Here is a 23,073-nt window from a genome sequence, read left to right on the forward strand (position 1 = left end):
CTAAATAAGGATGGGGGGCTTCCAGGTGGCTCAGTGGTGAAACTCTGCCTGCCAACACAGAAGACACAGGTTCGACCCCTGGGTCAGGAAAATTCCCTGAAGTAGGAAATGGCAACCCACTCCAGTATTCTTGCCTGAAGAATCCCGTGGACAGAGGAGCCTGGTGGGCTACAGTCCATGGGGTCACAAAGAGACACGACTTAGTGAGTAAACAACAAATAAGGATGGACAGTGTTCTTACGGTTCCAAAGCCAAGATTAAGTGTCGCCAGTTTTGAACATGGAACAGAAACCATACAAATGGCATAAACTGAGAAGCGGAAGTGAGAGATGGGATGCGACAGACGGGGGAGCAGCATCTCATTATCGTCATGTTACAAAGAAGGGAGGCAAGAAAAACCACGTGTGAGGAAATAAAAACGAGACATCATCACTACTCGGGGTTCTGAAGGTCCAAGGAGAGTCGCTCTTCTCAACGGAAGCAGGTGCCGCCCCCGCGCATGGCCACATGGCGGCCATGTCCGAAGTGGGGAACCGGCTATGACATAGGGCATGCTATCAGCTACTTTCACTTGAATTTTTACCATTTTCTAATGCCACATGGCCTTCAGTTTCAAAGGCAAATTCAGCTTGGAACGACAGAGCAGCTGCCTGCTTTCCATGGGAAGAAAACGCATCATCTGAAGCCACATAATTCACGTCTCATCCCAACAAAGGAGCACCCACGTTTCCGCTTACCTGAGGACGGGCGCCACCTTGTGGCAATGTTTCCCTGACTGTCCATCCGTGCCGCCCTGAGATGGTAGAATTTCTGCTTCTGCAGGATTCACACTATTGGAAACTTGGTGTGTACAAGGGAACGCTTAACATGTATCCAAATCACAATGTTGGATTTGCATGATTCAAATTTGCATAAAATAAGACCTAGCCGTGTCTGCTGGGGTCCAGCTAGGAGGATGCTACTTCAGAAAATCTGTAAACTTCTCAAGCCCTGGCGTGGTTTATATTGCAGATGGAAGGAGGCCAATGAGCTGGCTGTGATTTATGATTATTTGTTTTATATTAAGGATCAGCAAAAAGCAATAAAAAGAGTCATTAAAGGATTCCATTTTCCAAATCGCTACACTCGCCTGCTCACCTTCAAAATCTAACCGATGATAGTAAGAGAGAGTTAACACAAGTTCAGCCAAAAGTTCAAGTCTTGCTGTCGATTCCTGACATCGCCTTTCAGCTTCCGGTTGATAAAACCATGGATCTTGTCGTGTTGCAGCTTTGTGCCCCGCGTCTGTCGGTCACATGATGATGGAAACTCCTTAACTAGCTAAGCAGCACCTCTGCAGCCTCTTCAGTCCCTGCCCTGGCAGAAAATTCTCCTAGTCAAGCGGATCCCACCTAATGATGGTGCCTGAAATGGGTCCTGCTGCCTTCAACCTCCAGAAGGTAGCTGGAAGGTAACACCAGGTGCAAACCCTCTGAGCTCCATGTACGAGTCTCAGATTGGATGACCCTTCTTCCAGGAAGCACCCCCCACCCCCCCCCCCCGCCCCGCACCCTCCTCACGGGGCTCAGATGCGCCAGTAAGTGAGGTCTTCCAGGAATTGGGACTCAAGTTCAACACAGCGGCATGAGCCGCCCCACAGAGTCTTAACTCACGCGGAGGCACATAGGTGCGTGCTCAGTCGTATCTGACCCTTTGTGACCCTCTTCAGGACTGTAGCCCGCCAGGCTCCTCTGTCCATGGGAATTTCCAGGCAAGAATCCTGGAGTGGGTCATTTCCTCCTCCAGAAGATCTTCCCCACCCTGGGATTGAACCCGAATCTCTGCATGGGCAGGCGGATTCTTTACCACTGAGCCACCCGGAAAGACACACTAGGAGGTCGCATCAGTGACTCAGTGACCAAGCGCCGGGATGGCCAGACGTCGAGTTCGGAGCTGAGGGTGTGACGTGAACATCAGTCCAAGCAGGCCAATCCTCTGCTCAGAGCCCCCAGTGACTCCCCATCGCGCTCAGAGCGGAAGCCGGATCCTTCCAGAGCCCAGCTGCCGGGCCCGCCCGCCGCCCGCGCCTCCTCCCTGTTCTGGAGGAACCCAGGGCCTTTGCACAGGCCACACTAGGCCAGATCTACCTCCGGAGGTTGCTGGCGGAGTCACCTGAGAAGGCGGGGTTCGGGGAGGAGGAGTGGGGAGGCGGGAGGACAGGAGACGGAGGCTCCCTGCATGGAGGACTGACCCCCCACCCCCTTGCCGAGATGACGGACGACCCTGGACCCTCCTGCCCACACCCTCGCGTAACCCGGGAGGCAGAGGCGCTCCTGTGCCGGTTCTCAGAAGCCAGCTCTGAGGCAAAGTGAGGAGACGATGCGGACCCGTCTCTTTCTTACTTTTTTAAAAATTAAACTGAGTTTGGCATTCCTGGAAAAAACAAACATTAAAACAGAAGCGTTGTCATTCTGCTCCCGGGTTACAGTCAGTAACTAATGAACGTAAAGCCCAGCTCATGGGGTGTTGGACTACAGAAATGTTAAGTATTTCAATTAAATCCCATTAATAGAGTCTCAGAGTTGCTACAGCATTTGCAATAACACAGATCATTATTGTTCTTAGAAATTTTGTTCCAAATAGTTGAATAGCAAAGCTGGTTAGCCGAGTAAATGAAGTTTGTTTACAAACAGCGCCACCTGATGGCGTAGCTTATTTAACACTTTCCAGTGTCGTCTGGTGGGCTTCCCTGGTGGTTCAGTGGGTAAAGCGTCTGCCTACAATGCGGGAGTCCCGGGTTCGATCCCTGGGTCAGGAATATTCCCCTGGAGAAGGAAATGGTCAACCCACTCCAGTAGGCTTGCCTGGAAAATCCCATGCACGGAGAAGCCTGGTATGGGGTCACAAAGAGTCGGACACGACTGAGCGACTTTCCCTTCACTTCAGTGTTAAGATATCTGGGGTTTGGCCAGTTCCACTGGGAGAACAATCTGTAATTATTCAAAGTGTTCAGTCATTGACTGTCTTTAAGAATGCACCTGTCACATACAATTTGACAAAATGTGCTCATCACCTTCCTCAGACTAGAGCCTGGTTTGGCTGTAAATATACTCAAATTCCAGGAATGGCATTAGCTTAATTCACAGAAACATTGACATTTCACAAAACTCTGTATAAACTGTAGCCAGCTACCTAGTTTTCTGTTAAAAGCACAGACCTGGCTCAGTCCCTTTACCAGCCAAGAGCAACTTACTGACTTCTCTGCACCTCAGCCTCACCATCCACACCACTGTTAAGATAATGCATGTAAAGTCCCTTAATTTGTTTTCTTTTCAAATGGTTTTTGACTCAGCAATCCCACTCCTAGATATACACTCAAGGAATCCTCTTATGTATTAATATATGTATTTTTTAATATTTATTTGATTGTTTGGGGTCTTAGCTTTCAGCATGTGGGATCTTCCTTGCGGCACATGGCTTTCACTTTCTACACTGTATGTAGATGGAGCTGTGCCGCGCTCAGTCACCCCGTCATGTCTGACTCTGTGGCCCCATGGACTGCAGCCCGCCAGGCTCCTCTGTTCCTAGAATTTCCCAGGCAAGAATACTGGAGTGGGTGGCCATTCCCTACTCCAGGGAATCTTCCTGACCCAGGGATCGAGCCCCCGTCTCTTGCATTGGCAGGTGGGTTCTTTACGATGTGAAAGTGAAAGCCGCTCAGTCATATCCAATTCTTTGGGACCCCAAGGACTGTCCATGGAATTCTCCAGGCCAGAATACTGGAGTGGGTTGCCTTTCTCCCTTCTGCGGGGGATCTTCCCAACCCAGGGATAGAAGCCAGGTCTCTCGCATTGCAGGCGGATTCCTTACCACAGAAATGACCATATGATGTCAACCTTTCCTACAACAAAGGATGCTTGGATTGGCAGCTTTTTCTGCACATGTTCTCAGTGACTTGTGAATCGCTAAGCCTCTCTATGTGAATATCCTTTTCCAAGCATATTCTTTTCTCTATAATCTCCTATAATCTGTTTATCAAATTCTTGCCCTCCGGCTATCTTCACGCCCTCCACCCCCACCCACATGCACACCCAGTAAAAGAAACAATCATTTAAGTTCAGTTCAGTCGCTCAGTTGTGTCCGACTCTTTGCGACCCCATGAATCACAGCACACCAGGCCTCCCTGTCCATCACCAACTCCCGGAGTTCACTCAGACTCACGTCCATCGAGTCGGTGATGCCATCCAGCCATATCATCCTCTGTCGTCCCCTCTTCCTTCTGCCCCCAATCCCTCCCAGCTTCAGAGTCTTTTCCAAGTCTTTTCAACTCTTTGCATCAGGTGGCCAAAGTACTGGAGTTTCAGCTTTAGCATCATTCCTTCCAAAGAAATCCCAGGGCTGATCTCCTTCAGAATGGACTGGTTGGATCTCCTTGCAGTCCAAGGGACTCTCAAGAGTCTTCTCCAACACCACACTTCAAAAGCATCAATTCTTTGGCGCTCAGCTTTCTTCACACTCCAACTCTCACATCCACACATGACCACTGGAAAAACCATAGCCTTGACTAGACAGACCTTTGTTGGCAAAGTAATGTCTCTGCTTTTCAATATGCTGTCTAGGTTGGTCATAACTTTTCTTCCAAGGAGTAAGCCTCTTTTAATTTCATGGCTGCAGTCACCACCTGCAGTGATTTTGGAGCCCCCCAAAATAAAGTCTGACACTGTTTCCCCATCTATTTGCCATGAAGTGATGGGACCAGATGCCATGATCTTCGTTTTCTGAATGTTGAGCTTTAAGCCCACTTTTTCCCTCTCCTCTTTCACTTTCATCATTTAAGTAGTCCATACCAAACCTCTCTCAATCCTGACTACCTTTTATTCCTCTAAAGTACCTGTGAATGAAGTGAGTGAGTGAAGTCAAGTCACTCAGTCGTGTCTGACTCTTTGCGACCCCATGGACTGTAGCCTAAGCAGGTTCCTCCGTCCGTGGGATTTTCCAGGCAAGAATACTGGAGTGGGTTGCCATTTCCTTCTCCAAAAGTACCTGTCCACCCACAATTATCCTCTATGTAAAACTCCTCTCACTCAATATATTGTATATAAGGAAGATAAGGGGGCGGGGAGCTTCCCTGGTGCTCAGCAGTAAAGAATCCCCTGCAATACGGGAGACCCGGGTTCAAATCCTGGGTCAGGAAAATCCCCTGGAGAAAGAAAAGGCAACCCACTCCAGGATTCTGGCCTGGAGAATCCCATGGACAGAGGAGGCTCATGGGCTACAGTCCATGGGGTCACAGAGAGTGGGACACGACTGAGCAACTAAGCACACACATAAGGAAAAGGAAACTAGCCAGCAGTGAGTGCGCAGCACATTTGTCGCCATGGAAATGCTTACGTTGAGAAAGTCCAAATAATTTCAAAGGCATAAGGTTATTGAGATAATTCCAAACACCTACCTGTCTTTCATGACTTGCTGGGTTAGAATAAACCACATATATTATTCATCCATCCATCCTACCAAAAAATATCCCAAGCTCTGCAGAAGCCCAGGGGATACACCGATAACAAATCTCTGCCCTCCCGGGGTTCACCTTCAGATGGGGAAGACCTATCAAACATGCACAGTGAGATGGGAGGCAGTGCTGAGTGCTGCGAAGAAAACCAGCACCAGATCCAGAGACGGAGGGGCTGGAGACCTGGGGGTCAGGGACGTATGAGCAGGTGAGTGTGGACTACCCGGACCACTGCGGAGTCTGCGAGGCTCCAGAAGGGAACCCGAGTCCCCTGTGGCTGCCGTAACCAACGGGAAGGGCTGGGAAAGCCGCTCAGGAAGAGAGCAGAGCGGCGGGCAGGCTTGGGTTTCATTCTGAGTCATGTGAGGTCACTGGTGGTTCGAGCAAGGACAGAGGCAGCACTGTCTCTCTTGGGAAAAGACGGGTGTGGCGGCACAGGGAGGCGAGGCTGAAGGGGAGAAGTTAAAGCGGGGAGGGGGCGGCTGGAAGGATGGCTTCGTCCGGGTGCGGCGGTGATGGGGGTGCCTGGAGCCGGCCCCGCGTCCGGTGTGTTCTGAAGGCAACAGAAGGAGCAGGTTTGCTCTTCGATTGGACGGGGAATGAAAGAGGGGCACAGGGGGACTGGGGGGACATCCCTGGGGGGCGGGGGGGCGGGGGGGACACAGGCCGCGACGGGCCGCCATCATGGGGTGCGTGCTGCGCTCAGATGCCAGCTGGGGGCTCCGGTGCAGACGTGCAGAGGCGGTGGGGACGGACACACCGGGGCCGGGGCGGGGCCGGGGCGGGGCCGGGGGCGGGGCCGGGGCGGGGCCGGGGCCGGGGCCGGGGGCGGGGCCGGGGCCAGCGTGGGGGCGGGGGCCAGCGTGGGGCGGGGCCAGCGTGGGGCGGGGCCAGCGTGGGCCGAGGCCTGAACCCGGGGATCCTGCTGCCTCCTACCGGGTCGGAGGCATGGAACTAGAAGATCCACCTGCTCTTGCTGGGGGTCCAAGTAAAAAGCCCTGGGATGCTGAGAATGTAATCAGTCCACTGGGCATGCCGCCTGTGAAGCAGGAAGCTCAGAGCTTTCTAACAATCGTCATGATGGGATCATGGCGTTGTCTCAGTTAGCGACAAGGTCAAGCGTTCGACCCCCATGTGGGCCACTCTTTGGTCACCTATGCAAGGAGGCTGCCCAGTTTTAGGGCTTCCCAGGTAGCTCTGCGGTTAAGAATCCGCCTGCCAATGCAGGAGCCGTGGGTTCCATCCCCGGGTCCTAAGATCCCCTGGAGTAGGAAACGGCAACCCACTCCAGTGTTCCTGCCTGGAAAATTCCACCGACAGAGGAGCCTGGTGGGCTGTGGTCCACGGGGTCACAGATTCGGACACGACTGAGGAGCCTGTGATGGGATCCCTGCTGCCCTTTCGAGGCTCTTTTTGGTCCCTCAGAATTCCAAACAGAGTGTCTAGGAGCCTTAGCTGACTTCTCGCTCTTTCAAGAGTCACCTGGTGTACTCAGGAGGCACTCACCTTTCTCCCTTCTTCTCCAGACTGCCCACCGAGCCTGCGGGACAGGGGCCTGGGGCCGTGTCAGACGATTCTGCCTGCTACAGCCTGTGGGGGCCACAGTCGTGCGGGAGTTTGATGTGTATACAAAGGTCACGAAATTTCGGTGACAAATAAGGCTAAACGGCAGAAAAGAGATGTGAATTTTTTTTTCCTTCTTTGGTATGACTTTTCACAAACTCAAGAGGTTGGAAATCTTTTGTCACATGAGTATGTCCCATTCATACTGAGAAGTAGGGACCTTCCCTGGAGGTCCAGTGGTTAAGACTTTGCCTTTCAATGCCATCTCTTCATGGCAAATAGATGGGGAAACAGTGGAAACAGTGGCTGACTTTATTTTGGGGGGCTCCAAAATCACTGCAGGTGGTGACTGCAGCCATGAAATTAAAAGACTCTTGCTCCTTGGAAGAAAAGCTATGACCAACCTAGACAGCATATTAAAAAGCAGAGACATTACTTTGCCAACAAAGGTCTGTCTAGTCAAAGCTATGGTTTTTCCAGTAGTCATGTGTGGATATAAGAGTTGGACTGTGAAGAAAGCTGAGTGCCGAAGAATTGATGCTTTTGAAGTGTGGTGTTGGAGAAGACTCTTGAGAGTCCCTTGGACTGCAAGGAGATCCAACCAGTCCATCCAAAAGGAAATCAGTCCTGAATATTCATTGGAAGGACTGATGCTGAGGCTGAAACTCCAATCCTTTGGCCACCTGATGCGAAGAACTGACTCACTGGAGAAGACCCTGATGCTGGGAAAGATTGAGGGCAGGAGGAAAAGGGGACGACAGAGGATGAGATGGTTGGATGGCATCACTGATGCTCAATGGACATTAAGTTTGAGTAAACTCCAGGAGTTGGTGAAGGACAGGGAGGCCTGGTGTGCTGCAGTCCACGGAGTCGAAGTCAGACACGACTGAGAGACTGAACTGAACTTCAATGCAGGGAGTGTGGATTCAAACCCTGGTCAGGGAGCCAAGATCCCACATGCCTTAAGGCCAAAAAACCAAAACATAAAACCGAAACAGTACTGCAACAAATTCAAAAAACAAAAACAAATCCAACAAATTCAACAAGCCCACATCCAATTAAAAACAGAAATCTAAGCATATATATATGCATATAACTGATAAGCAGAGTCTCACTAAATGGCCATACAATTGGATCGCCACCAGGGGCCCCAATCCCAGACACTGGCACAGACGTCAACCCCCCGGGCACCACAGTCTGCCCAGTGCTGAGCAAGGAGCAGACTCAGGTCTTGCCAAATCTGAAAACGCACCCAAGATGCTGTGCTTCTCTCCGACCCTGAGAAGGAGCGCAGACTGGGACAGGAGACCCAGCTGCTCCCTCTAACGCCCGGCAGAGCTGTCTGGCCTTGGGGACGCACATGGCCTTCTGGGGACCTTGGGCTCCTCTTCTGTCCAAGGAGAGGGTGCAGTCGCTGCGAAGTTCGGCTCTCTCACCCTCTTGACATTTCACAGCCATGGGGTGGGGAGGGCCCTTGCCTTATTTCTTTTTCAGCACTTGTCTGAGCTGGGGTAAAATATGGTCACTCTACCCACACTAAAAATTCTGAACTCTAGCCCACTGAGAAACTGTACAGAAAAAAAGGCTTGAATACACGGAGTAGCTACAGTCACACACTGTACGTGTCCAGGGGAGATGGGGGAGGAGGAAGCCCCCATCTCCCCAAACTGAGCTCAAAACCAGACCTCCGACCATTTACCCGCTTATAGGACCACATACAGAGGATGGAAAAACAGGTTAGATGAAACCGCAAGATCCAATAAACCCAAACACGAAGTGAGAATTTCTACAGGACAAATGACCCAGTTTCTTCAATAAATAAAACGCATGGCACCCCACTCCAGTATTCTTGCCTGGAGAATCCCAGGGACGGGGGAGCCTGGTGGGCTGCAGTCCATGGGGTCACTGAGAATCAGACATGACTGAGCGACTTCACTTTCACTTTTCACTTTCATGCACTGGAGAAGGAAATGGCAACCCACTCCAGTGTTCTTGCCTGGAGAATCCCAGGGACGAGGGAGCCTGGTGGGCTGCCGTCTATGGGATCGCACAGAGTCAGACATGACTGAAGTGACTTAGCAGCAGCAGCAAGTGTGCATGTGGGTGTCTAGGGGGAGGAGGTTAGGACTGAAGTGGATCTGAGTGAGTGGGTCTTGTTTGGATCCTGACTGCAACTTCACAGTCTTTAGAAGGCGTTTCTGACACCGGAAATGCAGCAATGGAGACCAGTTATGAGAAATCCTTGTCCGTTTAGTTAGATGTGATCGGAAAAAGCCCCTATCCGTTACAGATAGTCGCTGAAGCATTTGAGGAACGAAATTAAAACATGTTGAAGATTTGCTTTAAAAAGGAAGGAGGGCTGGGGAGTCACAGAGAGCCTGACAAAGTGCTGCTGGCGGGCCCACGGGGATCCAGTACGTGCATCTCTCTGTCACTGCGTATGTTTACAAACAGTTAACGTCAGAAACCAGGGACACAATGAAGACCAGAGCCCGAGACTGCAAAACACCAAATCTATATTTACATCCACATATAATAACATAACTTCAAGCTGAAATACATCATAAATAAAACAAGTAATGTCTACTGTTGGACAACTTAAGTATCAACAATTAAAATAAATCAAACTGGAATGAAATAAATACATAAACAAAAATCCAACAGATTGTACCTCTAGTATATGTACTGTTGTCTCAAAGGGAAAAAACATACAAAACCAGTAGTATCCCAATAATTAATACTGATGGACAAAAAAAGGAAAAAAACACAACATTCTGGAGTACAAGGGCTGTGGAAAGGAAAACAAAACTGTATTTTTAAGGGTTCAGAAATGTGGTTAAAAAGGAGAAATCTGAAAGGCCCCCAGATTTCAGCATAACATGAATTGACTTGTTTTCAAATAGATTTGGTGATTTTTTTTTAAATACAGATTTAAATTTCAGCCCTCTATCATCGTGTATATCCCCTTTTAAGATTTATATTTATCGTCACAGCAAGCTTTCTGTAACACTCATTGGATTAGGTAAGGATCAGGTCAATCATCTTTGTCAATGTGTTAATCTTCAAAAATAGGCTATAAAAGTGCAAAACTAGGAAAACAAAACTCTAGATTATGTACATATGGCTCAGCTTGTGAACAGAAAGAAAGGTCAATAGTGTACACTTTCCTGATACAAAGCACTTCATCACGATGCCAGCAGAGTCAGCTCAGAGAGGTCTCCCTTTCCACCTGGGAGTTAAGACTTTTCTATCAAGTCAGCGTCGTGTTGCATAATGAGAACAAACAAAAAAATCAGGATTCTTTGAGGACGCTACCCTTGTTCTAATGGAGAAGGGCAAGGCAAAAAAAATTAACAGTGCAAATTTATTTCTGAAACAGTTTTCTTAATAAAGTGTGTTGTGGTCACTAAACCTAGGTACTGCTGAAAACAATCAGCCATGGACAGTGGATTAAGGGAACACAAGTGTAATAAAACATTTAGTAAGCCAGCTGGTGGCTAGTCTCTCTTTAAAACCCAACTTGTCATGTACACTGAGAAAATGGTGCTGCCTCCAAACCACCAAAAACGGGAAGACAACCAAGGTCTCAAGACCAGTGACGTCCCCGGAGCACCAGGAGCCTCAGTCGGCACTCCTGCACAATTCGTGTGTCTGTAATTAACCTGAGTGTGTCCACAGTTAACCCAAGCGAAGCACCAGACACACCAAGACTACCAGAGGCAAACCTAAACTTTACCCCTCAACTTTCATTTCTTTTAAAAACTGCTTCCAATATATGTAATTCACATGTGTAATTTAGCCTTTGTGTTTTTATATAAATAATTCAGGAAACGCCAGAATTTCCCAACAAAAACGATTCACTGGGTAGAAAACTAAGTCACTCCGCAATTTGGTGTGTTTACTGAGTGTGTGGCTGGCCTAGAGGAAATGCTTCTCTATAGATAAACACACTTCAAAATCCCCCCACCAATCCCCTGAGAAGAGGATTATATGGGTCTGGGTCTTCCTCAGACGACCTACGAAAATTTGCAATAAAAGGGTACCAACTACAGAAAGGCTGATCTTGGTACACGCAGCACATATTCATAAAGGGTCAATATTTCCGTTAACAATTCCATTAAGACAATAGACTGCGGAAGATTTAACATAATACAAATCATTGAAATTAAAAAAAAAAAACCGTACATTTTAGATGAAAGAGGACAAATAGCAGAAAAGAGCTCAAAGTGATGAGCAACATGAGAGGAAAAGAATACACACAGTATTTAAACAAGCAGGTTTACAACATGTATTTACAAATTTTTTACCTGAGGTGCAAGCGTTATAGACTTTCTCCCCACCCCACCCCCCAACCCAAATGATTTCTTTTCAGCAGCGCTCAAGTATGCAAAAAAAAAAAAAAAAAAAAAAAAACCCTCCATTTGTTATTTGGTCAATTCTAAAAATCGTATTATTCGGGGCAAAATAGAGATGATGTCCAGTCTCCATTTGTGCACAACCCAAATCTTGCAACTGTAGTTTTTATTGCTATTTGGTACAAAAGTTAACAACTTTACAAAACCGTAGTGTTCCTCTGTTATATACACAGTACAATCACAGCTTATTTCAGTAGCTTTCAACATTTGCTTTTTCAAAGGATGAACTAATTTAATTTCATGGAGAGTACACATTTATATCCATCAAGACCTAAGGGGGGAAAAAAAGGTTTAAAACATGATTAGAATAAAACTAAATAGTTTACAAAATTTTTTAAAAGTGTAATAAATACACAGAACTAAAAGGGTCTAGAAATGCAATGGATTCCACTTAAGCTTAAATTTTTAACCAAGTCTCGGGAGTCTGAATAAATAAGCTGCACCATTTAGGAGATGCTCATGTACAATGAACAGTGATTTAATGAAGATGATTTAACCAACAACCAGAATTTACATCAGATACAGGTGTCAAGTCAACTGCCACCTATAGGAAACTCTGGAAATTTATACCTAATGAAAGGAAAATATATGGCACAAGACCATGGGTATTTAAGATAAGACTCAGAATAGAATAACCTCCTCCACGAGAAAGGACAGGGCATAAAACACGGCTAACACTGTTTGGCCAACGTCTATGGAGTTTTACAGCTGAAATTCCCAGCCCTGGGCCAGGCACCACGTTAGCACCGCTCAGGGTGGAAGTTGGGTGCAGAGCTCAGGTGGGCATAAAGGCATGAGCCACAGGGCAGCGAAGGCCCAGCTCCCCGCAAACGTGCTGCAGAATACATGAGCTTAAGCACCAGAACGGGAGGGTGTGGAAAGGACGTTCCAGAGTAGAGAGAAAGGCAAGCAGAGAAGCCCAGAGGCTGCAGGCAGAGGCGGCAGCGGGACACACACGCAGTCCCCACCTGCCGCTCCACAGTGCACACACACCCATGAACCGTGTTTGTGTCGCAAGGCAGAGTGCATCTAATCCCATTTCTGTGATGATGCCAGCCTCATACCACTGGCATCACCTGAGCGGGAGAGAAGGATGCAGACGGACAGGCCCGTGTGCCCCAGGGAAAACCAGGAGAGACTCTGCCCTGGTCCATGGGTCTCTATCTCTGAATCCAGATCTAGCAGGCATTGAGTCAAGAGTCTGCTCCTCGAGGATACGGTAGTGTTTAGCAGAACAAGAGCTGTCTGGGAGGGGATGAAATCTGCCCATGAGCCCGGGACTTTCCAGTCACTTTATTGTTAACTCTCACATAGATGCCATGCCCTCAGCCCAAACTTGGAAGTAACTAAATCAACATGTGCACGACTCCAAGAGCACCACCTGAAGCTTTTGGGTACCCACCACTAGATACATCTGCCGTGTGAACCAGAAAGTCAAAATAAACCTCCCTGCTCTGTCCCGCTCCTGCTCCTACTCTGATGATTTATAAAGGTTTTGAACAAGCACTTAAACTGGAGGGTTGCAGCACAGGCCTTGGATTTTGCAGACCGAGGACCAAAAAGCAGGCAGAGGAAGGTGCTAGGCAAGTTACATAAGCCTCAGTCTCCACATCTGTAAAGTGGGCACAGAGTCTCCTAACTCAGGGATCGGCAAACTTCCTATAACTGGCTAGACAGCTCTCGGCTTCACAGACCATGAAGTCCCTGTCACAACTACCCACTTCTGCTTTTGCGACCCCAGGCAGCCACAGACCATCTGTAAAGGAAAGAAAGTGGCTGTGTGCCAATAAAACTTTATTAACAAAAACTGATGGCAGGCAGTTGGCCTAAGGCTCTAAGAAGGATTAAACTAGCTCATGATGATAAACAATTCATTCAACCCCTAGCATGAAATAAACCCACAGTTAACTTTGAGTTGCTTTTGCTACTTTACCATGATCATCACCACTGATATCCAGAGACCCTGAGGGCTGTTTTAAAAACACTTCAAAATTCAAGTTAAAAGCAATTTTACTTTGTAATATTATACTGGATACATTAGATGGTTTGTTTTCAATTAGGTAAAATCAATACAGTGTATGTGCTCACCTTTCATTCCCAAAATAGGAAATCAAGTTTTTTTGTCATTTGGTCGATAATGTGCGTTCCCAATAAAATTCTCATAGTTCCTCTTTTGCAGCATGCTGCTAGATAAGTGTTGATAGGATACAGGCCTTTTTCCTGATTGGGGAAAAAAAAATAAATGGGCATTTAGAATTAAGCTCAACAATTAGCTAAGATGTGTGTGGGTTGTCAGAAGTCAATTTCCAAAATTCCTGATAATGTGACCACAACACATAAGATGCATATGTATTATAGGTACAAGGTAAAATATCTTTAATTGCCAGGAAGACATTTCTTAGCTTAGAATTTTAAGTCACTAAATGGTAAAATTATCTAAGTGCTGCTGCTGCTAAGTCACTTCAGTCGTGTCCAACTCTGTGCGACCCCATAGATGGCAGCCCACCAGGCTCCCCCGTCTCTGGGATTCTCCAGGCAAAAACACTGGAGTGGGTTGCCATTTCCTTCTCCAATGCATGAAAGTGAGAAGGGAAAGGGAAGTCGCTCAGTCGTGTCTGACTCTTCCTGACCCCGTGGACTACAGCCCACCAGGGTCCTCCGTCCATGGGATTTTCCAGGCAAAAGTATTGGAGTGGGGTGCCATCGCCTTCTCCATATCTAAGTGCTAGTAAAAATTAAAAGCCAAAATAGCAACATAAAGATTTTAAGCCTTTGTGTATCATGAACCAAAACTGTGTGGAGGAGGGGAAAAAAAAGACCAATTTACTCGCAACACAAAGTCTTTTCTCTTCAAGTAAAAGACACAGTTATGACTCATGTCCATTTTAAGTGCGGGGGGGGGGGGGGGGGGGGGGGGTACTTCCAATCCTAAGGGTGCAGAAATTATTTTTTCATCAAAATTTTTATAAAAGTCACTGGACTGTGTGAAAGCGACTGTTTTTTAATTAGCTATCCCCCGATCAACTGGCATCAAGCCATCTTTGATACAGAACTATCACCACCCAGAACCTTTCATTTCAAATTAATACAAACAGGGATGTTTAAAATGGATGTGTCCCTTTGGGCACAGAAACCTGCAGAGCTTATAACCAGGGAAGGCACTGAGGTTTCACCAAGTGGGACAGGTCCCCACCCACGCCTGTCTCACCTACTCTCACAGGCTCGGATGTGTGCTAGACACGTCCGAGGCAGCAGGGGCTTTAAAGCCGCCTCCGCGGGGACAAGGACCTTCAAGGTACCTGTGGGCATCGAGGGGGGCAACACGGGGGAGACTGTGCATTAAGATTCACTGAAGGCTGAGCCCCGGCCGAAGGTGGCAGCGCAGTTCCCTAGGTCTGGAGACCGAAGGGACCCAGCAGCCTGGGAGGGGCCCGGAGCGCACGGGTCGGGCAGGCTGAGCGCCCCGAAATGCATGTGGGCTAGCCGTCAGGGACACCTGACTCAGCACTGCGAGGGGGTGCAGCCCCTGGGCCCCGCTGCCTTCAGCCCAGCCCGGGAGAAGCTGGAAAAGGGGCCGCTGCTCCAGGGCCCCCCCCGCCCCTCTAGGGCCCCCCGAGGACGCCCACCTTCCAGCGCAGCGGCGGGCGCGCAGGGTAGCAGCGCGGCGAAGGCGGGCCCGGGCGCGGGGCGCGGGCGCGCGGGGGGCGCGGGCGGCGCGCAGGCGCACTCAGGCGGCAGCAGGGACGCCAGCCCGCGCACCACGCGGTACTGCGGCAGCTCGGGCGGCCGGCGGCACGGCGCACAGGGCGGCTCAGGCGGGACCCGCGGCCGCTTGGGCAGCGGCTCCCCCGGCTCAGCGCCGCCGCGGCCGCACGCGTAGTCCCTGGTGGGCACCCAGGGGCCGTCGCTCCTGGCGGCATCGGCGGGGGGCTGCGGCTCGGGCCGCCGCACCTTCTCCGGGCCCGCCTTGCAGGGCGGTGCTTCGGGCGGCGTGCGGGCGGGCCCGGGCCCCGAAACCCCGAGGCCGGGCGGTGGCAGCGGGCGCAGCGCCTTGAGGTTGCTGGGGGCTAAAGTGCTGTCGGCGCCCGCGGGCGGCGGGGGCGGCGGGGCTCTGCTGGGCCCCGGGGCGCCGGGCGCGGGCCGCTCGGCCGGCGCAGGCTTGGGCTGCGCCGGGGCGGCCGGCCGCGGTTTGGGCCTGAAGGCGCCGGGCAGCGGGGGCACGTCCTTGCCCAGCAGGGCCGGCGGGCAGCCCGTCCGCCGGCTGCGCAGCGCAGCCCTGCCCCGGCAGCTCTTGTGCGCGTCAGGGTGGTACTTGTGCTCCAGCCGCTGGTGCATGGTCAGCACCTCCGGGTAGAAGGTCTTGAAGGTGCAGAACGGGCAGGTGCTGCTGGCGGTCACGCTCCTGCCCAGAGGCGCCCCCGCACTCCCGTGCGGGGCGAGGGACAGGTTCAGGGGCTTCTCCTGGCAGCCTGCGTCCGCCGCCCGCTTCTCCCGGGGCCCGAGCTGCGCGTGGCGGGCTGCCGTGGCCGCCTCTGTCCTGCACACCAGGGGGCTGGCCTGAGGGTCCGCGGGCGGCCTCTTCTTCAAGGCGTCCAAGTAAGCGGGGCCGGGGGCCTTGCTCAGCTTCTCGGCACCGTCGTCCGCTGCATCCTTGCTGAAATCCTGAGTTTCCCTGTGCACTGGCGCGAGCACGGCGCCGCCCAGGACGCTCTGAGAGGCGGGGGCCATCCCCTTCAGTTGCTTTGCGGGTGGGCTGCCTTTAACATCTTTGGCACCGTCGAAACATCTTTTCAAATTTTTGGTTTGCGCACCGTCGGCGGTTAGCAGTGCATCTTCGGCCTCCGGGGGCCTCCCGTCGCTCTTGGCGTCTGCGGCAGCGTCCGTCTGCTTGTCCCTGTGGTGTCTCTCCAGGTGATACCGCAAGGAGGTCTTCTGCGCTGCAGCATAATCACAGAATTCACATTTGTATGGCTTTTCACCTACAACGAGAAGGGTCACTTTACTACACACGCTCACGGAAAGCATCAACACATGCAGAGAACAGTTCTTCCCTCTTCCCTTCTGGTCTGTGAATCTTCTCATCCAGAAGCTCTCAGGAGTTGTGGCTTTATCACTCTTTCTACCCCAAATATTTGAAAATGTGAACATGTGTCTTCCATTTAAAAACTTAAAAGCACACCTTAAAATGATCTAATTTAATCTTCATAACAGCCCTACACCAGTCAATATTATCCCACCTTTACAGCTAAGAAAATGAGAGCGCAGAAAAGTTAATCTGCCTATGGTCACACAGCCAGTGAGTGGAAGAGAAGCAGGTCCAAGTTCACAGGGCCTCCCAAACCACTGTTACCGCTGCTCCACAACCTCAAGAAAAGGTGACAGAATTCTCCGGGGGTCCAGTGGTTAGGGCTTCAAGCTCTCAGTGCCAAGATCATGCTTTTAATCACCTGCCGCGGGAACTAAGATCCCCCAAGCCAGGCAGAGTGGCCAAAAAGTAATAGTAATAAACATAGGTGTAATAATAGTAATAAACAAAGATGATTAAATATTAATTTCATTCTAAATCATAAAAATTAATAAAGCTGTGACATTTAAAAATATTAGAGACTTTAATAAAATGAGAGTAAGGATGAATCAGACATTAAACAAGAGACCAACTTCACAAGAAAACAGTTGAAGTTACAATAACACTAAAGGAAGCAAAACAACAGCTACAAATCAACAGGCTACACGTATATTCTTAAGATGTCCCATGGATCTAGAAGAGTATCTGGACAACAACAAAAATCAGACACAGAACTACATCACAATCCTCAGAGCTAATACATGCAGTAAACAAATGTAAGGAGTTCCTTACCTGTATGCGTTCTGAGATGAATATTGAGGTAATAATTTGAACGGAAAAACTTTCCACAATAACTACATTCTCTTGAGGATGTAAGATGCTTCATTTTCCCTCCATCATCATTTTTATCTTAAAACAGAAACAAAAATATTCACTTAAGAAGACAGTTCAAGGATGTGAACAGGGCAAGCTGACTTAAAGATTCTTGGTAGAACATTTTTGGAGAATCTAAAATACTTTTTATATTAGGTATTGGCTAAAAACAGCCAACTGCTGCTTTGAGGCTGTGTGCAGCATTAAAGCCTGTGTGCAACAGTTTTGTTTTCTGAGCACAGCAGAGCTCACTGTTGATGACTGCCTTCCTCATGGTTTCGGTCACAAGACCATTTAATAGACTGAAATGAACAGAGAGCTTTCTGCGCTCCCAGGCCTGAGACACACAGAATCTGGCAAACTTGAGCTGGACCTGCACACGGGCTGGAATAACCAGCTTCTTCAGAATAAGTAATTGAGAAAACCCAGCCAACACAAATGCCAACTTCCCAACCACCAGAGGGAAAGATTAACTGGCTTAAGATTAAGCCCGTTACCACTAGAGGGCAGCAGGCACAACTTAATCTTTAAAAGTTTGGCCCTGGGCAAACACCTAGGAAAGTTCGTCAAAATTTAGCAAAGCAGATTTTGGAAAGCAGATCATATTATTTGCGAGTGCTCACATGGGCAACCTTGACGAATCACAATCTGTCCCCAAGGAACAGCGGGTTAGACTTTAAGCCCCTCTGTCCACAATCAGGACAATGGAGCAGACACAGGCCCCCTGAGGCGGGCACAGGCCCTGGTCACGCCCCGGTTTGTCCAGCAGGACCCCGAGCTCAGGGTGAACCTCCTGTCACCGCTGGTCACGTCACACCCACCAGTGTGGCTGAAGCAGAAGACGGGGCATTTGTAAATTCAGCATAACTCATCCTTTTGCCTGGAAACTGGAATTTCCAACGGAAGGGCCTCTGCCTGGCTCTGTCCACATTCCGAAGTCTAGATTTATAGACTTCACTGATTTTAAAAAGAAGCTTATAAGAAACCTTGGTGAGCTCCCAGGTACCATAAAGACGGGAGTCAAGAGAATTCCCCAATGGTCCAGTGGTCAGGACCCCACACTATCATGGCCCAGGGACCAGGTTCAATCCCTGATGGGGGAACTAAAATCCCACAAGCCTTGGGGCATGACTTAAAAACAAAAGAGACAGGACCATATAATTTCTGTCACCCCTGAACTTCCATGAAGACAGCATGATGCTGCTGCTGCTGCTGCTGCTAAGTCACTTTAGTCATGTCCGACTCTGTGCGACCCCATGGACCACAGCCCACCAGGCGCCTCCATCCATGGGATTTTCCAAGCAAGAATACTGGAGTGGGTTGCCATTGCCTTCTCCAGAAAACAGTATAGCCACCTCCAAATACTGGAAGACAGGAGAGACAACCTTTGATCTAAAAAGGTGTCAAGAGGACTTAAAAAATCAACTTACATGAATCACTATTATTAATCCAGTTTATAAAAGTTGAAAACAATAAATCATTTACTTCGCTTTTTGATCGTGAAAGTAAATCTAAAGAAAGCCAGGCTAGAAAAAAAAAAGAAAGCCAGGCTGGCAGTAGATGACAGTAAGCTAAGTCTAGACCAGAAGGCCCATCACAGTGTGGGTTCAGGGGATCCAACCTCTCACAGAGCGCCCCGCTCTTCCTCTGACACTCACACCCAGCTCGCCAAGACTTCAGCTGAGCTTGCGTGTTACGGCAGTTTACTACTTCCAGCTGTGTCGGGATTTAGGGTGTGTTGCGTCACATCCAGAGTTACGAAATGCCTTTCCTCCAACACAAAGGACGTGAAATGTCCAGTCTACCAGGTTCCTGCTCCTCCAGCTTCACCCATGGTTCTGTTGTGCTGTCCTTTATAAAGGATTTTTTTTAAATAAATAGACAGCTAAAATCATCCTTGGGAGGTGGAAGATAAGGGTCGATGAACCAATTGTGTAAACAAGGAAATCAGGGCAAAGAAAGGTTAAGCAAGATATAACCAGACCCATCGCAAATCTTGGTGCTCCCAGCTATTACGGGCCATCCTAGCCGTCTGCCAACGGGGCCCAGGTTTTCCACTCGGTCCTGCCCACGCCACCTACGAGCAAATGCGACTGTCCGCTCACAGCTCCTGGGCATCGGGGCAGCTCTCTCACCACAAACGGCACAGCACTGCCACTGTTTCGAAGGAATCACTTAGAAGACTAGAAGGCTATGTTTAAAGTCATTTTTATGATGTCATTAAGACATCTAATGTATTTTCTAGATTTCTAAAACCTGAAGATTATAAGCATGCCAAGTGCTACGTTTCCTGTCTCCAAGGAAACTCAAAACACACTAAATATTTGCTATGAAAACTACCACCCTCACCCCCATCATGTGATCAGGACAGAAACTGGGCACCAGCTTGAGAGAAGACGTATTATCCGGTCACATTCCCCCTGGGTGTCATACAGGGGGCTCTTAAGAGACATCAACACAGCCAACTCACAACACAAGACGCCAGTGTATGTTTAAACCAAGACCATCTCTGTAAAGGATACTGTTTTTCTAAGACTAACTCATGTTCTCATCATTCCCCGGCTGATTTGGCAGGGGTTTATCAGCTGAGCTCCAACAGCAGAATCCTCTAGTCAATAAAAGATTACTAAACGGAGAGAAAAGCTGTGTGAAGAGGGGCACGACCTGAAGCACAGGTGGGACGCTCTGCCCTGGACGGTGCCCCCTGGACCGGAGAGACCCACCAACAGGCCCTCCGCAACGGCCTCCGTTTCCTCTGCTGCTGCTGCTAAGTCACTTCAGTCGTGTCCGACTCTGTGCAACCCCATAGACAGCATCCCACCAGGCTCCCCCATCCCTGGAATTCTCCAGGCAAAAACACTGGAGTGGGTTGCCATTTCCTTCTCCAATGCATGAAAGTGAAAAGTGAAAGTGAAGTCGCTCAGTCATGTCCGACTCCTAGCGACCCCATGGACTGCAGCCCACCAGCCCCCTCTGTCCATGGGATTTTCCAGGCAAGAGTACTGGAGTGGGGTGCCATCGCCTTCCCCGCCGTTTCCTCTAAGTGCCATCAAAACACTAGAATGGTGACTGAGCAGATTGGATCTTTCAATTAGCTTTGATGTGTTCATTCTGTATACTTTACCAGGTGCTGGAGTGACTGAGTTAACAAGTACCTGCCCCCAGACGCACAGATCGGGGGCCAGGCAGCACCCAGGGGCCTCCCAGTCACACCCTTTCTCATGGACGGTCACTCCCATCCTGATCTCTGCCCGCAGATACACACGTGCAGCACGTGTGTGCGAGCTGGCTCTTGACAGAAAGGCGAGTGTGCTGCCTTTCAGGGAACCCTGCTTTTACAGGCTAGGACTGGGGTGCTGGGATGTAAGTGGAGGCCCCGTCTCTCCCCTTGCAGACATCGGGGGCCGCCCTGGGCCCGGGGGCACGCAGCAGCACCCCAGGCCTCTGCCCCGCTGTGACACAGCACACGAGCCAGGTGAGCTAACGTGGGGCTTCTGTTAGCAAAGTATGACATCACGTCACTCTCAGAGCAGGAAGAAACCGCGACAGGCCTTTTAAGGCCACCCTACTGTTACAGAAAGGAGACGAAGGCCCTGAGAGCTTAGGGACTTTTACAACAGGGTGAGACCAGGAGCCAGCACCCAGACCCGCCCTCAGTGGGCCATGTCCTCCCTGCAGGACCAGGCGGGGGTCGGGGGTCGGGGGGCAGCTCACCCAGGTGCAGCCCGTCCGGGAGCCCGTCCTCGGAACCGTCTTCGGAGCCAGCCTCCCGGTCCAGGGCCCCGCTGTCCTCCAGGGTGGGCGGCAGCTCCGGGGAGCACGTCCTGGGCTGCCTGCCGTCCGCGGCGGCGGGGGGCGAGCCGGCGTCGGGCCTGCGCTCCTTCTTGTGCACGCGCGAGTGCAGCACCAGCTGGTGGTAGGTCCGGAAGGCTTTGCCACACTCGGCGCAGTGCGTCGGCTTGTCCTTACTACTGGCCAACTTGGGGTCCGCGTCCACAGAAGGCACTTCGCCATGGGGGTGTCTGGACTTCTCCTTGTCTTGGGAGAGGCCGGGGCAACCGCTTTTACTTGTCCTGGGCTTTCCAGAACCTTCGGGCTGGCTCTTGCTACCGCTCCAGATCTCCCCCGGCTCCTCCTTGTCGGAGCATGACTCATCATTGTCGGTGCTGCCCTCCTGGCCCGGCTGCTGCTCCTTCACCTCTCGGCACACAGCCACCTTGCCCTTGGTGGCCAGCTGCCAGGCCTGGTAGGTGGTGAACGGGTCCAGCTGAGGTATCCACTTGGCCGGCTTCTTGGCGATCTCGGCGGGGGACGTGGGTCTCAGATTCAGGAACTGCAGCAGCTCCGCCCCCGGCGACAGCATGCCTTCCTGTGGGGCTTCGATCTGCGGGCCACGGGGCCCGGAAGCAGCTTCTTTGGTGTGCATCTTCCGGTGATCGATGAGACTTTCTTTATTTGGAAACAGAAAGCCGCAGACCATGCATATCTTATACGGCGAGGAGACGCCCTCGGCCGCGGGCTCCTGCACCACCTCGTTGATGGTCGCCGGGCTCTCCAGGCCGGGCTGCAGCCTGCTCTTCGCCCCCGACTTGCCCGTGTGCGTCCGCATGTGATTCTTCAGAAACCAGGGCTCCTTGAACCGCCGGCCGCACATGTGACACCCGTACGTGAACGAGTCCTTGTGTTTCTTCATGTGGATCTCGACGTCGAAAGCCACGCGGAACGTCTGCCCGCACACTTCACAGCTCAGCTCTTCGTTCTCCTTGCAGCTCTTGTCCTTGGGAGGCTCGCTGCGCACCTGGACTTTATCCAGAGGGCTGAGATACTCCGCCTCGACGCGCAGGACGGCAGGCTCACAGAGGGTGGGCCGGTGCTGCAGGAGGACGTGCTTGCTGAGGTCCTCGGAGCGCGTGAAGCTCTGACTGCAGAACATGCAGTCCAGGGGCATGCACCCCTCCATCTGGGTGATGCTCTTCTCCTGCGCCGCTCGGAAGGGGACCGCGGCGGCCCCTTTGATCGTCATGGCGTCATCAAGCTCCATTTGGGTGCCAAGGGAATTGCCGATCACTTCCGGTCCATCCATATACACCAAGAGGGATTGGGTTGGCATGTTTCCTGTCTCCTGAGGATTGTATATAAAATTAGAATCTGCTTGAGGAATCTCTGGAGTTGGAATAAGGCCACTTATAAAAGACTTGTCACTTACACACCCAGCAGCCCGAGGCTTCAAAACTAGAGCAAATATTTGTTGTAAAAATTCAAAAGAAAGTGTGTATTCCTCTACCGTCGTCTCTTCACAAGTCCAGGAAGCTCAGTCACAACACCGATCGCTGGGTCTCTCTAGGACCAGGCACAGAGACTGCCCGGTGGTGGATGCAGAGCCGAGCCAGCACAAAGCATGAGTTCTGTCTTCACCGAGTGGCTGATCCAGCTGAGCAAGAAGTCACTTCCAGCAACCTGGAGACAAGGGACTTCCAAAACCTAGAGGAGAAAAAAAAAGGTGAGCTCCGTCAGAAAGGAGAGAAGGCGGGCCGATGACTCACTGGTCTTCCCCACGAAGCAGAGAAGGTCCCCGATTCAGTGGCTTTCCTTTTAGCTAGTATCACTGTGTACAGAGCATCCTGCTACGCATGCTCATTAATTAGACCATTAGCGTTTTATCCAATAAA

General features: G+C 50.5%; 1 protein-coding gene across 4 annotated transcripts in view; it reads right to left on the reverse strand.

Moving 5' to 3' along the window:
- Window positions 1-9,550: 9,550 nt before the first annotated feature.
- Window positions 9,551-23,073, reverse strand: part of ZNF217 (zinc finger protein 217) — a 39,107-nt gene continuing 25,584 nt past the window's right edge. For all 4 annotated transcript variants that reach the window (XM_070801907.1, XM_070801908.1, XM_070801906.1 and 1 more), the window contains exons 2-6: window positions 21,119-22,885; window positions 17,324-17,440; window positions 15,093-16,445; window positions 13,555-13,686; window positions 9,551-11,737 (exon numbers count right to left, since the gene is read on the reverse strand). In XM_070801907.1, the coding sequence (XP_070658008.1) occupies window positions 13,577-13,686; window positions 15,093-16,445; window positions 17,324-17,440; window positions 21,119-22,514 (2,976 nt within the window). In that variant the 5' untranslated portion in view covers window positions 22,515-22,885 and the 3' untranslated portion in view covers window positions 9,551-11,737; window positions 13,555-13,576. The remainder of the gene's footprint in view (window positions 11,738-13,554; window positions 13,687-15,092; window positions 16,446-17,323; window positions 17,441-21,118; window positions 22,886-23,073) is intronic.

This window comes from Bos indicus, chromosome 13, assembly GCF_029378745.1.
Source record: "Bos indicus isolate NIAB-ARS_2022 breed Sahiwal x Tharparkar chromosome 13, NIAB-ARS_B.indTharparkar_mat_pri_1.0, whole genome shotgun sequence".
NCBI lineage: Eukaryota > Metazoa > Chordata > Mammalia > Artiodactyla > Bovidae > Bos > Bos indicus.